Source organism: Gavia stellata, chromosome 2 (assembly GCF_030936135.1).
Source record: "Gavia stellata isolate bGavSte3 chromosome 2, bGavSte3.hap2, whole genome shotgun sequence".
In the NCBI taxonomy this organism is placed as follows: Eukaryota; Metazoa; Chordata; class Aves; order Gaviiformes; family Gaviidae; genus Gavia; species Gavia stellata.
The window spans coordinates 43,143,936-43,160,032 of record NC_082595.1 but is presented as its reverse complement, the minus strand read 5'-3'; the positions used below and the strand labels follow the sequence as shown (position 1 = coordinate 43,160,032).

General features: G+C 39.9%; 1 protein-coding gene across 1 annotated transcript in view; it reads left to right on the top strand.

Annotated features, from left to right (window-relative positions):
* IPCEF1 (interaction protein for cytohesin exchange factors 1) overlaps positions 1 to 10,428 on the top strand; it is a 43,599-nt gene extending 33,171 nt beyond the window's left edge. Inside the window, exons 9-10 of the mRNA XM_059831108.1 lie at positions 6,414 to 6,607; positions 10,100 to 10,428. Coding sequence (XP_059687091.1) covers positions 6,414 to 6,607; positions 10,100 to 10,300 — 395 coding nt within the window. The 3' untranslated portion in view covers positions 10,301 to 10,428. The remainder of the gene's footprint in view (positions 1 to 6,413; positions 6,608 to 10,099) is intronic.
* The last annotated feature ends 5,669 nt before the right edge of the window (positions 10,429 to 16,097 follow it).

The following is a 16,097-nucleotide window of genomic DNA, read 5'->3' as shown; positions in this document are numbered from 1 at the left end:
CTGCTTTGTGGCCACATTCTGCTTAATAAAACCCCATGAGTAATTTTTGGCTGTAGCTGATAGCAGCCTAGAGCTGAGGTGAAAATTTTTGAGAACTGAAGACCACTTTCATTGGCAAAAGTCAGTAATGGAGGCCAATGTGAGAAAAGTTGGTTCCTAGAAGGAAGAAAGAGTAACTGTGGCTTTGTGGGAAGAGCTTATAATGAAAATCTAAAATGAGTGAAGAAACCTCAGCAATGAGTTAAATAATGAAAGAAAAGTTTTCTCAGAGATAAATGGATGAATCTCTGTAGGACAGACTACAGATTCAACTAGATGATCATGGATTATTTTTTCAGTGAAAATTATTTAATGAAATCTGCTAAGGAACTGTAAGTGCCTGGTACAAAGAGCTGTACCATGTGATATTTGTAACAACCATTCCAGCCACTCTTAGTGGTGTTATGACCATTCTCAGCCTTAATTCTCAGTGCCAGTTATTGGGGAGAGGTTACATACCAGAGAGTAATATAAAGGTACAAAAAAGGAGAGTTTAACAGTTTTCTCTTTTGAAAGGAAATCAGCATTATGTTTCCATTTACTTTGTGGGAATATTTATTACTTCCGTGTTGCAGCTTGCTACATGCACAGTGACAAAGGATTCAAAGCTGCCTGTGACACAAAGAAACTGAAAGGTAAACCAGAAATAGTTGAGAATACAAACAACTATCTGGCTACGTGCTCTGTATCCAGAAGCTGGCCTTGCCCCGTCTGGGATGGCTAGACACGCTCTGCAGCCAAACTCCATCCTTTGTATTTCTTCTGGCAGCCACTGGAACAAAAAGTATCTGGCTATGACCCACCACCATCATCATCAAGAACTATGATAACAAAAGGAAGCTGCAGAAACTGAGAGGTTATTATAAGAGAACAGGAATGCATGTTTGTATTTATTTAGGGACCTTCTACTATAGCAATAACATCCTTCTTCCTTGCATTCTCTGAGCGCTTTATGATCATGTGAAGTTAATGCATCTTGGCAAGGAATTCTTGTGGTACCACTTCTGGTTTATTTATTTTACCTTGGCTCACAGTAGCTGGTAGAAGATCTAGTGTGTGCCGATATTTTGAAAAACCTGGAAAGCTTTTCAAATACCACTTGAATTTTACCTGGGTTGGTTTTGTGGGAAGGAGTTGGTTAAATAGGAGCTGGATGCATTCAATTCCTTCTTTTCTCAGAACTGACATCCTCTTCCCCTCTGGAGTCTTCCTGTGCCACTAATAGCCAGAACAGATCCTCTGGTATGCTCTGGCCCCTTTGTTCCTTCTGCAAAAGTTACAGAAAAGGGCTAGATCGTGGCTGGGACTAGCCAAGAAGTACACCTATGGTGAGAACAACTGTGTAGAGAAACAACTGTGTGTGATTATTTTGTTTCTCATCAAAAAGGCTTTAGCAATCACAGTGAAAACTATGGTGTTACAGTTTTCTGAACTTTCTGAAAAAGAGATACTTATTTGTGTTATTTCCAGTTCAGACACAGTTTGTTAAAATGCCATCCGTCACTGCTGAGTCCACTATACTGTTATAGTCAGTAACATAACTTTCCCTGTTATTTTCTCCCACTCTCTCCTACCTTTAGTTCTGCATTTGCCAGTGAGGAGTTTGCCTAAGCTATGCCCACCTAATTCAAATATTTCCTGTCTTTTCTGTAGTTATGTGGAAATTGTGATTTCCCTGAGGTGTTATCATATTCCCATTGAAAAGTCTACTACCCCTATGGAGAAGAGATGGGGGGTGGGTAGGTAAGGGCAAAAGCAGTTTATAATTTTTTCCTCTGCTCTCCCCAGCCTGGGTGTATATGTTGTCCCACTGGCATAAAAAGTTTTGGCAGAATCAGAAATGGATGTGCTGGCACAGCTACAAGAAGCACATAAGAGTAGCAAAGACAGGAGGAAGAAGCAGATTTTTTTTTTTTCATTGAATTAATACACAGTTGGAGAGCTGTGAGATCTCAGTTTGAGAATGGGAGAACAAGTATTTACATTTCAGCTTAGATTTAGTAAGATACGGTCTTCTGGAGGTGATTTTCAATGCAAAATGCTCTTTCTGCCAAACATTGCCAATTTCTCTATCTTTACTGCTGGGAAACAATCAACTTGATTTGTCACAGCTGCTTTTTGATGGATGATTTTACTTTGGTAGGCTTAAAGAGCATTAAAGTTGAGATTTCAGGCAGGCTCCTGTATTTCTGCTGCAAGGTGGGGAGTCTCAATATGTTAATGTCTCCCACTTGTGGCAAGTTGGCCAATGGGAAGGTGGAAGCTGAAAATTGAGGAGGTGAAGAGCTGGTGTGTTGAACCCCTGGCAGCTTGTTCTTGTCTGTGATATCTCCTGTTAATTAGAGAGAAATTCCAGATAAGTGGTATCAAGCCACAGAATTGTGTTTTACTTCTCCTGAAACAGAATTTGTCAGAAGGTCTGACTTGCCTGAAATATTACTTTAGTTTCCTCATCCCAACCTAGAAGGTCTCTTTCCCTTGACTTAAAATATCTCGGGGCAGAACTTCCCTTTTCCTCAGGTCAGCACTGGTTCTTTTCCACTTTCCCCACTGTGAAGTCTGACAAAGTTAAAAGAGCTATACAATACTACAGAATTTTTCCAGAAGTGCTATGAAGTTTTAGCAGGCTGTGAGGCTTGTGAATGAAGAGCATGGTGCAGGATCCCAGGAAAACTGTTCCTTCCAGTGGCATCACTCAACCGAATTGCTTATAGCTAATACTGCCAAGGGAAGGGAAAGGTGCACAATGCAGGTGTTCCCCTGTGTGCATGTACACACTCATAAATGCAATATGTAATATCCTTCCACTGTAGCCATTTGTTCCTTACCACTAATCCTTCAGTAGGTCCTGAGAGAAAAATGAATGTATTTTATCTTGAAAATAGGATGAGATAAAGAAGTGCTGTAGTAGCATTTCAGTTTCCTAACTTGCATGCCTGAGACAGAAAGTGCTTAGCTTGAAGAGTACTGGTGGAAGAGATAACTTGAAATATTATATTTTGAAGTGATTTTGAATGTGCCTGCTGTTAGCTGTGTGACCCGGCTGGAAAGACTCACTCCAGAGCAGTGCTAGTGGAGCCCAACCTGTCCATGTTATTAAGAATTTTTGCCGGATGAATATACCCATCATTGTAAATCTTCAGAGGTTAACAAAGCTTAGAGTAGGGGTGGTATATTTATCTTTGGGAGGCTGACACAATCTGTTCATTTTTACACCAGGGCCTGAGCTTGTGTACTATGTCCTTTTTGCATAAATTTTTACTTTGTGATGGAAAGCAAATATTTTGTTAGCACTTCAGTAGTATGGTCTAGACAGCCCAGGTTTCATAGGAGGAATCCAAATCACTGAAGCCTAAAAACACAGAACTGGTGATGCCTGTGCTTCTGTTAGAGACTTGCTCATCTGCAGTTCAGTGCCCTGACTCCAGGTGCAAGGGAATTAAGCAATACCAAGTTCCGGAAAAAAGTGCTGTGAATGTTTGAATCTGGAGAAAAAGTCTGTTCTGTGCTTAAGCCTTGAGTCCCTTTGCTTTATCTCTATTATCCGACCTTAATTTTCTCTCAGACGATTTGCGGGGAAAAAAAGCAAGCAAACTACAGGTAGAGCTTTCTTTGTTTACTTTCATGGCATTAAGAGGCTTGCGAAATACCATAATGCACCATTGTGTGAGTAAGAACAAATATATTTTCTTATCACAGATCATTTTATTGGACTTGTTAACTGATTGCTAGACATAATGCCTCTCCCCTTCCTCCATTATCTCTCCCCCTTCCAGATTTACAGCATCAGTCTAGTGTGTTCAGTGGCAGCTTCAAGCCTGCAAAACATGGGCTTTTGCTTTCTGATCTTGGCTCAGGAGAACTCAGGTAGAAGTCCAGATAGGTATCACACACTCTGGCCTCAATTTATAGAGGTTTATTGGCAGATATATTCTTTGTCAATAGCATCAGTATCTGCTTCTACACAAAGCACGGTATTAAGATACTGTTTTGTGGTTTTGGTTTTTTATTTTAGTTGTTGCGGGAGAAGTTCACTGATCATCAGTGTAAACAAAGATGAAGACAAAAGTACTATGTAACTCATACCTGCCTCTACACAGCCTGTAGGTTTCACTCACCCTTGTTTTCCAACTGTTTCCTGAAGTCTCGTTTATCTGCTTCACTGTCACTCCCTTTATCCACCTGATCTGAAGAATCTGGCACGTTCCTTTCCCTTTGGAATTACCTGACCTTGATCAATCCTTTGGGGGTGGGAGTGGTGGAAGAATAAGAAATAGGAGAGGAGTTTAAGGTTGCAATCTTGAAAGAATGCAGAAGCCGAGCGCACGTTGCTGGTCAAGCGCATCATCTGGGAGCCTTTTGCCGGGCTTTTCTGACTTTGGCTCCATCTTTTTCTGTGCTGAGTATTACTGCCTTCCTTACCTTCACCCATACGTGCACAGAAGATATCAGAGTACTTAGCATGGAAGAAGAGTGTTCTGTGAGGTTGTTTTCCGATGCTTGTTGCTTTGTAACCCTTTTAGGACACTGAGGAGCATAATGAGTTAGCAGGAACCTTATGTCCCCCATGGCTTGACTATTTTTTAAAGTTGCTGGACAGGATCAATGCAATTTTTTTGCTTCTTATATATGCTTTCTTGGATATCTGATAAAGGTCAATTTATCTCTCAAAGTGATGCTGTGCACAGTTCTGATGGGTGATGTCTACAGTAGAGCTGAGCCAGTCCTGTGCAGGAGGGTGGCTAATGAAACAAACAGCTGCTTCATCCTAAGAAAGTACGCAGGAAGCTAGCTATAATTATGAGCCTCATGGCATGAGCCAACAGTTTTCAGGAAATACTACTGCCGTGTATTATGCCTTACACTTGCATTTTTTTTCTGTTTCCTGCAGCTTGTTAAATATACAACTGTTCTCCTTTTCTTCCCCCAGCACTGTGCCAATGTTGGAATCTATATTTAGTTCTTGTCAAGTTACACCAGGCTTTTTATAATCACAAAGTAGTGAAAAAAAGGCCAGCAACACAGTGAAGGCAAATATTTGTAGCATATCATAAACCTTTCTTGTAACCTAAATATTTAGAAAGAACAGGGGTGTAGGAGGATGCTGTACTTTTTAAAGCATGGAAAAGATAAGGAGCAGACTCCTAAGTGTGCTGAGATGTTGGAGAAGTCTTTTTGCTGCAGCATGAGTGAGCAAAAGGACTTCTTCCTTTTGTTCCGAAAATATTTGCTGTCTGAAGATGATTTAGAAAAGTCAATGTTTAACTTTTCATTAAAAGAAAAAAGTGCTCAGCCAGTTCGACCTGCACATGGAGGCCTGCAGTTGAGAAGAACCACCACCACTATGCCCAGTGAAATAAAAACAAATGTTACCACAGTGGATCTTGAGGGACTCATTAGCACCCTGAAAATGACAATACTTTAAGATTTTCCTTTAGCAAACACTGAAGGAGAAAAGCTTGCAGTGTGGACTGAGGGACAAGAAGTAAGTTGCGCTGTTTGCTGCTGAAAATGGCCTTCTGCCAAAACTCCCCTATATATGCCTGGTACATTTTTAGTTTCTGACTGTTCATTTTAAAGTTTTTTTTATTCTGAAAAATGTATTTTCTTCAATTTTTATCTTATTTTATGCTATTTCTTTCTCAGCTGTTTACTAGCTTTTCCTTTCATGTCCTCTCTGTCATGGAAGATGGTGCTGCAGCTTGGGAGCCATCAGAATAATTAAGGTGGAGGTAATCAAGGCTTTGTTGTGAGGCACCACAAGCAAATTCTGTGCTACAATCTGTGAAACTCAGGGATTAGGCATGAGGTGCCCCAAGGGTTCCTGCTTTAATCTGTTTTCTAGGGATCTTCTCTTGGGGTCCCTGAAATGTTCTTATGTTTCATTTAATTGCTCAAATTTTTTTAAACTCGGGTTTCAATAATTACCAAAACCTGGCGAAGAATTGGTACACCAAATAGAATTTGACCTGTGAGTTGCTAGGTAGAAACATAATACACTGTCTGTAGCAGGTAGTGAACGGTGAGCGGGTGTAGATGTTATCAGAGTTGTTTTCATTCAAATGTAGCATTACTGACAGTTGTTGAAAGTCTGTGATATATTCAGAGCATTGAAGCAGCACTCTATCAGCAGAAATACATGCTCGTATGTGTTTGGATCACCACCTGATTCTTAAAAACATTTGAGTTTGGTAGTATGTCTTTCTCATGTGCATTATTATCCTATACATTACCCTAAAAATTGCCCTTGGTTTTAACTCTAATCCCATTACTTTTTGACTTGGCTAAGAGCCTTCCTGATGGCTGAACTTAACACCTCTGCTATCTGCTGCCACATTCACATTCTCATACCCAGTTTATTCTTTTCTTTGCAGATCAGGAAAAATGTGATGATGATGATGAGATGGAGCGACTTTACAAGTCATTAGAAGAAGCAAGCCTGTCTCCTATTGGTGATCGTCGGCTGTCAACAAAGAAGGAGCTTAGGAAGTCATTTATCAAACGGAGCAAAAACCCCTCCATTAATGAGAAACTCCACAAAATTCGAATGCTGAACAGCACATTAAAGGTGAGGTCACAGAGCTAGCCAAGCAAAAGCCTGAGAGAAAGAAACAGTTTGGCTGAAAAAAGAAGCAAGCCTAGACTTCAGCCAAGCTCTAATTACATATTTGCTTAATGCCCCAGAATTCAGTTAAGTTTTTGAAATTGTTTTCTAACTCATTCTGAATACTGATGTGTGTTTTGTTGTTCAATCTGAACTGGAAGCAGAGGCAATAGTTCAGGAGGGACTCTTCTTACAGAAGTTCCAGCCCATTTGGAAAATTTAATAAAGATTCTTTTAGCTGGAAAACTTGCAAGCTCAGCTGAATACACTGAACAGGGGAGCCTTAAAAAAGGAAGAGCAGACAAAGTACGTTGATGATAAAGGACATGAAAATTACACTGAGCCAAAAAAAGTTTTCGTTATGTGATTATTGGAGAATGTACAGGATGTGCCAAAGCTATTGTAAAGACCTCCTGTAACTAAAATATTTTTAATAATAAAAGCATCCTGCTTTATGTTGGAAAAGTATCATGAACTGTAGGGGTTCAGGGGACGTTCCATGAAAGGGCCGGTAAATCTGTCTGGAATATGGGGATTTATGAGGCTGTTTTCTCGCCAGCATCAAGGGTCACGGGATTTCAAAGCCTGCTTCTGAATGGTACTGAGGGAAACAGAAAGCTTAACCATAGCATTTAAATTGTAAGGAGAAGAAATAATAAATGCAAACCTGGGGCTTCAGTGTTTCTTTTTGTATGCATTAGAAGCAGGAATTGAGTATCTTGTTTCAAGTGTGTGTATTTGGTTTCAGGCATTGTAAGCTGGGGGCACGCATGTAAAAACTTATCCTATCAACACAATCATTGATTTGATGATTATTTGCAACGGGAGGCTTGGCTTTGGCACCCTGGCCTGTGTTAAAATTCCTGAAGATACAGTTGAAAAGTCAAGTGGGAATATAGGCATTCTCCCTGGCTCTATATGAGTCCTGGTGAAGGCTCCCCTCATTATCAAAGAGTCTTCAGTAACATGGTACGGACTATAGCAGTATTCATCTGCACCAGCAATAAAGTGAGCCCATCATATAACAGAAAGTTAGTTTTAAAAGTACGCCTATTTTACGGGACAGGAAGCTAAATATGGAAACATACTGCAAAGTTTTCCCTGATAGGAGCCTCCCTGGTAAATCTAAGAACTACTTAGCACAAAATGGAGTTGTGTCTTGTGGGACAATCGATTTCATTAGTATGGAGCTGAATGGAAGCCTAGAAGCCTTACTGCCAGACATGAGCAAGGAGGACAGCTTTGCATTGATTTCACACAGGAGTATTGTATAAGTTGTGATTAGCAGTGTTTATAACCTTAGGCTTGTCTAACTCTTGTATTTAATATGGAAAAATAATTTTTGGAGTGTTCGTAGTGTATAAAATGTGTTGATCTTTTTTTGCTTTCTTCAAACTAAGAAATTGGAGTATTGACAAGACAAATATAGCACAGACATTTTCTCACAGACACAAACAGAGTTCTATACACAGCAGTGTTTAACTTAGCCTGTCTGAAAGGCAAATGCCTGCAGTGGGAATGTGCCATATTCTTTGCATCAGTGGGATTATGTGCTTTTAAAGTCAATTTTCTTAACGTATAACATGAGACATGAGATAATTGGAAATGATCTATTGGAAATTTAAAAATCAGGAAAGTTTTGCATCTGATCCATATTTACTCTGCTTTAATTAAAACCCTATTAGTTTGAGAAGTGATTTATGCAAGATTCAGTGCAATTTTGATTTTGGACTTTTGGCTCCACATCTTTAGTTTAGATTAATGTTGCTGCCACAATATATCATTAACAAAACATGCTTTGGATAGTTTGAAGAGAGGGAAGCTGTGTGCAAATGCATCACAGGTTTAATGAATGTGGGAAATAAATTTAGTGGTACAGGAAAAATTCCATGGCATGGCTTTTTGCCACCAAGTTTGTCCACTGGAAATACTCTTCTCTCCCTTCTACCTCCCTATCTCCTCCTCTTCTCTTAGGCTAACTGCGCATATCTGCATCAATGCCAAAGCCTTCTTACAAGGGCTGGCACAAGGTCTTGAGGGTAGGGCCTGTGTAAACCAACAGTTGAACAAGTTTTTGTGTTTAAAAAGCGGCTCAGGCATCACAGGGAATAAAGTAGTTGATAGTTCATTAGAGTAGTAGTAGGATATGGATGTGTAAGCAGCAGATTGCTACTATTGGGAAGGGTCGTGAATGTGTGGGAGTATTTTCAAGGCAGCCACTAGCACAGAGTGTCCTCAGGCATGATGAAACCAGTGGCAGCAGGAGAAGATGGTTTGAACTATTCCATTGCTTTTTCACACAGACTGGGGGGTATGGAGACAGGCAAAAGCAGTAAAGGTTTGCGAGTGCAGCATGGTGCCTCCATTAAGAAATTGTAGCTGCTAGGTAGGGCTTCTCTGTCCTGTGGTCCACTGCATGGATAGGCAATAAGGACTGGAAAAGCAAAGTGGTTCGTTATGTCAGAAAATGTGAGGACATCAATGAATATAAATATCTGAAAGGAGGGAGTGAAGAAGACAGAGACAGGCTCTTTTCAGTGGTGCCCAGTGACAGGACCAGAGACAATGGGCACAAACTGAAACACATGAGGTTCTGTCTGAACATCAGGAAACACTTTTTTTACTGCAAGGGTGACCAAGCACTGGCACAGGTTGCCCAGAGAGGCTGTGGAGTGGCCGTCCTTGGACATATTCAAAAGCCATCTGGACACGGTCCTAGGCAGCCTGCTCTATGTGGCTCTACTTGAGGGAAGGGGGTTGGACCAGATAACCTCCATAGGTCCCTTCCAACCTCAACCATTCTGTGATGCTGTGACATAAAGGGTCTCAGTGTCCCTATGTCAGTCATTGTTCATGTCTTACAATTGAACCAGGGTGCCTGCAATATACGGTCTTAGTTGCTCTTGTCTAAAAGTAGAGACCAGATTTAGTAGTAGTAGCTGGTGGTAGATGTATTAGCAGCCACATGTGCTCTAGCCACTCTACTGCCAGTGCACGGATTATATTGGATTATATCCAAAATTATTTTCTGTCTAGCTCCCAGAGAAGAGACATTTACAATGTGGCCAGGGAATAAGTATTTTTTGAGAAAGTGGGAACTGATGTGAATTACAGAAATAAATGCTGTTGTGTCTAGTTTCATGTAAGTACTAACTTGTTGTGAGACAGCATAACAATGTCTAATTTTCACATGAATCCTCTCTCATGAAGTTTTGCTAAGAATCCTATAAAAAAAAAAATCTACGTGAAATCATAATCTTGCCTTCAACTGCGACGAACTTCTACTGTGGGCTTAACTTTGGTGATCTACATTCTAAAAATGGGAACAAGTTGCCAGGAGGATGGATAATTGGCCATCTCCTTGTGACCTGGTTCTCTAATGTTCCCAGAATGTTTTTATTATGGACAATGAGCTTGACAGTTTCTGTGGGAAATAACCACTTGTTCTCTTCCTAGTGTAAGGAACATGACCTGGCCACAATTAACCAGTTGCTAGAGGACCCAAAGCTGACGGCAATGAAGTACAGAGAGTGGAGGAACACAAACATTATGCTGGTCCAAGATATTTATCAGCAGCAGAACATCCAGGACATGTCCACAAAGAATAGTGAGGAGCAAGAGATGACTTCACGGCCTATTGCTGAAAGTGCTATCTGAGGCCATGGTTCAATGGTTCATGGCAAGATTCCTCCCCACGGGTCTTCACGTACAGGCACTTTAAACTGCTGCATTTTGAGGTTTGTTTTTTCCAAGTGTTCTTCAAAAGGTAAACCACCCCTTCTCCAAAGCTTTAAGTCCTCTTGCAAAACTCATTTCATGTGAAAAGGGCGAATCCCCCAAATTAATATAGCATGCCCGAACCTGGGCTGTATACCTAAGAAGGCTATTTTATGAAGCAGTGAAGAAATGTTTTTCCGTCTTTGGAGAAGCAAATTAAATATGTCCACCTCCTGAAAGTCACAGTACTCTGTAATATGTACTGTATAAATATGAGATCCTTGGGGTTGTTTTAACCATGTAACTTACCGTTAAAGGAAGCTAAAACAATGCCAACAGGATGTAGTCTACTCTCTACCTTTTTACCATGTAAGGTAACCTGATGTATCCATTTTCATCTCTACATTCATTCACTTTCACCACTCTACCAGTTTAAACTGAGACAAATAGAATAGCAATTATGCATGAGTTTATACTACAGACAGCTGTTGGGCACCCAGTTTGTGCTCTGCCTGATGTTTTATGAGTTTCAAATTTATTTATGGACCAGATCAAGGTACTGTCTTTCTACATGAAGAATAGAAATTCTCTCAATGTTTGCCAACGTGTAACTTACTCTTCAGTGAGGCAACTAATGCTTCAACAAATTTCAACTTTTCTTACGGACTTGGCAGAGTTCCTTGGAAGATTATTTTCTTCTTTCTTATTTTTGACAATTGTGAATATATAAGGTACAAGTTCATCCCAGATTTCTACTTAGGAAGGCGATCAAGTTCACGAGGCGGAAGCTAAATAGTTAAATTCCTGATGTGGACCTGAAAGTGTAAAATATAGCTGCAAATATTTTTGTAAATATATGTCATTTTATGGCGTATATGAATGTGACTATGTACTGTATATATGTTTTATTTATATATTTATATATGCTGAATTTCCTAATGTAGACAGGCACACATGGACCAGACCCACCCAGATGAGAATGCTTACAGGTTGACTTGAAAAGCCTCTTTGTTTTTTGTTCCACTATGAATCACAGTAATGGCTCTACAACTGAGACTACCCTGGGACATCTGCTGTAATTTTTTCTTCTGTCTTTCCAGCTTTGAGTTTTAGATGAAGAAAATCTGTACAATTTAGGGCAGGAAAATAAGTTTTCTAGAGAGTTTCAGGATTTCCCTTTGGCCAAACAAAAATAAGTATGCTAAGAGGTTTTGCTGCAGAATCATAACTTTTTTGCTTCATTGTCCTCAGTACAAAGTTTGGTTTTTCTGCCTTCCCAACTTCTGCATGTGTACAAGTATGAGAAACTTTTCAGAGTGTTGAATTTTGAAAAGCAAGAGTTAGTCCACCGTTCTCAAAGTAATGCTGCTACAGGAGCTGTGGCAATCTGCACTTCTGTTGGTTATTTCATAAAGATATTCTTTGTCATTAGTTTTAAACACAGTTTATCTTTTGAAGCAAAATACATTATACAAATGCAGCCATACTCACTTGTCTTTATACATCATGTATTTTATCATTGCTTGACTGAGAAAATTATAGTTAATAGTGTTAGTGGGAACATGTGAAAGCTTTCCCACCTGTGTAGTGATGTCTGGCTGTTAATACTGCATTTTTAACACTCAGCAACTTTCCTTTTAAAATAGAGACATGAGATTATGTCCCAATGCATCAAAAAATGAGAGTTAAGGCTGTGCTGAGTGTGAGAACTGAGGAGCAGATGGTAAGCTATAAGAAAGGGGAAACAGGTGGAAGAGTGTCGGGGAAATGGGGGCTGGCTGAATGCAGAAGCAGGGCTATGCTTGGGATAGCATCACTGCCTCAGGTATAAAAGGGTTTAGGAGTGTGAGGGTAAGGGCTGATATTGGGTCAGGACTTAATAACTGGGGCTAGTCTGCTGGTGGGGAATAAATGTTAGCTGAGACCTGCAAGTGGGTGACAATGACTAAATGGGGGAGCAGACACAAAACCCAGGTTGGATAAAAAGCTATTGTTTTCAGGAAATCTTCATATGAGTGGTGATTCTTCAGTAATTCTAACTAGAATTTGGTAGAAATTGAGCAAGCTCAATACTTGTTGCAATTTGACTTAGACTAATCACTTCCTAAAAATTAAGCCCATTTTAAGGTTTTTTATCTTTCACCGTTCCCAGAAGACCCTCTGGATGGTGGACATCTGTGAGTGTCCTGCCCCTGAATGAAATTCTACAAAGGAGATGCATAGGTGGGAGAGGGCTAGCCCCTGAATTTGACATGATGGCAAATAACTGCTGAGCACACACTGAAAGTTAGGGGCATAGGGATTAATCTGCTTGGTCAATCTCAATTTTAACTACTTGGCACTAAATAATTGATAAATAATGGAGGTCAAATTGAATGTACACTTCAGATTTTCTCTTGCAGGTGCAGACCATTCAGTTTCTCATGAAACAAAGGATGTAAATACCATTTTTCCTTTCAAAAGCATCTTCACTTAGATCTTAAAAACAAGCATGAGCTTAAGTGGCCTGTCAAACTGAGCCAGACTAGTCAGTGCCTTGCAGTTCTAAGCAAAGTCCTGGTCAACTCCATTTGCTGAAGTAGATTTGCACTATACAAAGCAAAGCGCTATGTGGCCTGCACACACTGTGTTGGCTCTTTTCACACTGTGCTTGTATAAGCATATACAAAACGGGTTTCCCAAATACAGAGGCAGACAAATGTCTTTGAACTGCCCAAACTCTGCTATTGGTTTTGGTGAGATTAGACAGCCTAAAATAGTTTTTAAATTATTCTTTCAGATGGTCAGTAGATACTTACTATTGAACTACTGAGTTTTTGAAACCCTGTTGAGAATGAGCTCTAACACCCTCTTTGAAAAGAACAGAAAATTCTTGAACGGGGTTGCTTTAATGCGGTTGTTATTTTAACAAATTTCTGTGTGTTCAAGAAAACAAATGTATGAGTTTTATGCAAGTGCAGTGCTGGGAGTCTATCTCTTCAGCTACTATTTAGACCCAAAACAAATGGGAAAGTGTGTGAAATGTGAAGTGAAAATTGTAGTAAAACAGGATTCATTTTCCAGCATTGCTAATTAATGTGACAGTTTTGACCTGGTTCTGGATTCATCGCAAGGGGCTGCACAGCAACGTGAAAGCCACAGTTGGAGAAAGAAGTGTGCACAGCCAACTGCTACAACTGGTGGATGCAGCGGGGAGCCACCTTGGCAGGAGAAACTTGGGCAACTCTGTGCTCCGCTCAGTGATTCTTGCGGTAGACGGTATCTGTTGGTCTGAATTTGGAAGGCCTGAACTATTGACTCACAGCGTAGGGAAACTGTGCATCCCTTGTGAATGTTCAAAAGTCTTTAACCATAACCATCTGCCTCATGGGACTTGTTTTATGTACTTTTTCAGGAGAAACTGTGTGTGCATGGATGTGTGCACACGCATACTTATTCCTTTGTCAGTGAAGCCTTTTGGTATTGGTGCAGTAAGTCCAGCTATGCAGATTTTGGAGTAACTAATGACAATATCTAACTTCAGCAGTTTCTGCAGCCTGTCTCTGGTGGCTTTTCTGGAAATCGAATCTCTTTCTTTTGGCGGTGTAGATCTCACGAGCTACAAGAATGAGATAGGATCACATTTCCTTTCCCAAGATGGGAAAGGTTTCATACGGAGACAATGACTCATTTCTGCATCTAGTTCTGATGATTTACTCAATACTGGTTTTCACCTGAAACAGGAATAAATGATGTGCTACAACCTTTTTCCCCCCCCCAGATAACTTTCTTTTTGGAGAAAACTTTAATATTGAGAGAACAAGCTGTCATGCTGTGTCTATTGCGTGAGCCTGTAAGCTTACATGTCTATCACATACATAATATAAAAACTTGTATTTTTAAACTCTTAAAGTAGCAAGAGAGTCCATGTAAGCATACTTCTATATGAGGAACTCAGTGTACTGTGGTTGAAGTTTGGGTTTGGGTGGTTTTTTTTTTTGTACCAGCAAAAAAGTAAAACAAACAAAAGTGACCAATTGCAATGAGGGCCTGGGCTTACTTCATTTATGAGACACATCCTTCTGTTAACAGGAAGCCAAAGTGGTTTTCTTGTAGTAGAAGAGCCAAAGTGGTATTTCCTGTTTTGTGTGGGGCATTTCGAAGCAGCAGGCATCTTAAGATGTCAGCATTTCCTTGACGGCTTGAAGATTTATCCCATTTTGGTCTGCTCCAAGCTGCCACATTCTTGCATTTTTAAGAACCAGCTTCATTATTAACTAAAATAAAAATTAAGGTGAAAAAAGAAAAGGAAAAACAGAACAGAAGAGCTCTGAGCTAAGCTCAGGCTGAAAGTCTCTTCTCTGTGCATAAGGGTAATGGGAGCTAAGCTTGCCAAAAGGTAGGCATTTCAACACTGAAAAAAGATTGTCAGGTGTTGAGGAGAGTACTACATTCCTTGAAATTTGTTATGGGAGAAGTTCCAACACCTGTCTGCTCTGGAAAAATGAGTATTTTTCTAATTTATTTCCTCCTGGTAAAAATCCAAAGGGAGTGTCTTATAAACTGGCAGAAAGTTAAAAATGAAATATGCATGTAATTCATTGATAGTTCATCAGCCTTGATGTATTACCTTGAAATGATTGACTTTAGATGACTCAGCCTTTAACGCAGAAAATCCATTTCTTTGAGAAACCATTGTAGCTACCACAGTGTCTGAGGCTTATGTACCCCATCTGGCCCACATGAGGTCCATTTTGAGGATGTAGGTGTATGGCATTTCTATATGGCAAATAGCTTACATCATCAGACCATAGCTTAGGAAAGATGTGAACTCTAATGCTCCCTGTGTCCTTGATGCCTTAGGACCTACCCAAATTATTCTGACTCCTGAAGTTGCTTATGACAGTTTTAGATTCTCTCACGTAAAAATAAAGAAAGGAGGATATGAAAATACATCTCCCACTCTCATGTGAAGAGAAAGTAGCGCTAATCTAGGAAAGATTAGAGTAAATCACTTTATTTATGAACATGTAGCAAAATAAATCACCTGGTGAAATGCCGTATGTGCACAATAGCAGTGCTCTTGTGCAAAGCTTTCAATGCTGAGGACTGGTGAGAAGGAGGAATGGGGGTGCCTATTCTATTACTTTCTGTGTAGACAGGGAAAACCATGCATAGAGGAGTATTTGTAAGGGTATCTGTTAGACAGGGGCAGGGCCTGCAGCACCATGTAGGTATATGGAATCCCAATTTGGTATTTTATCTGCTAAGTCTATTTTTTTTTTCACTGGTTTCAAACTCAAAGCATAATGTTTCCACTCAGCGCTGCCTTTTCACTGCTTGTTGCCCACACATGTGACTTGATTTTAATGGAATGATACACACATCTTGCAGAATGAGAGCCTTATGTTTGCACTTGTCAATTAAACACTGAAATGAGAGAATATTTTGCTCAGCCTTTTTTTTTGCTTTTCACTGTGGATTTTTCAGTTTACTGCTATATAATAAAATAAGGATTTGCTGGTTCTTTAAACAAGCAATTTTCCCTTGGGACTAATATTACTATTAAGTTGAATAATCTGGAACCAGGAAAAGGCAATGAATGGTTTGACTGAGGAGTGCCTTCCACTAGTTAGCAATGTAATTTTTGAAACTTCTGTTAAATTAGTTACTTTTCTTTAATCGGTTGCTGTAGCCACCCTTAAGGAAGGATGGTCTCTTCTGACAGGCCTGGGAGGTTGTTGGATTTTTTTTCTTA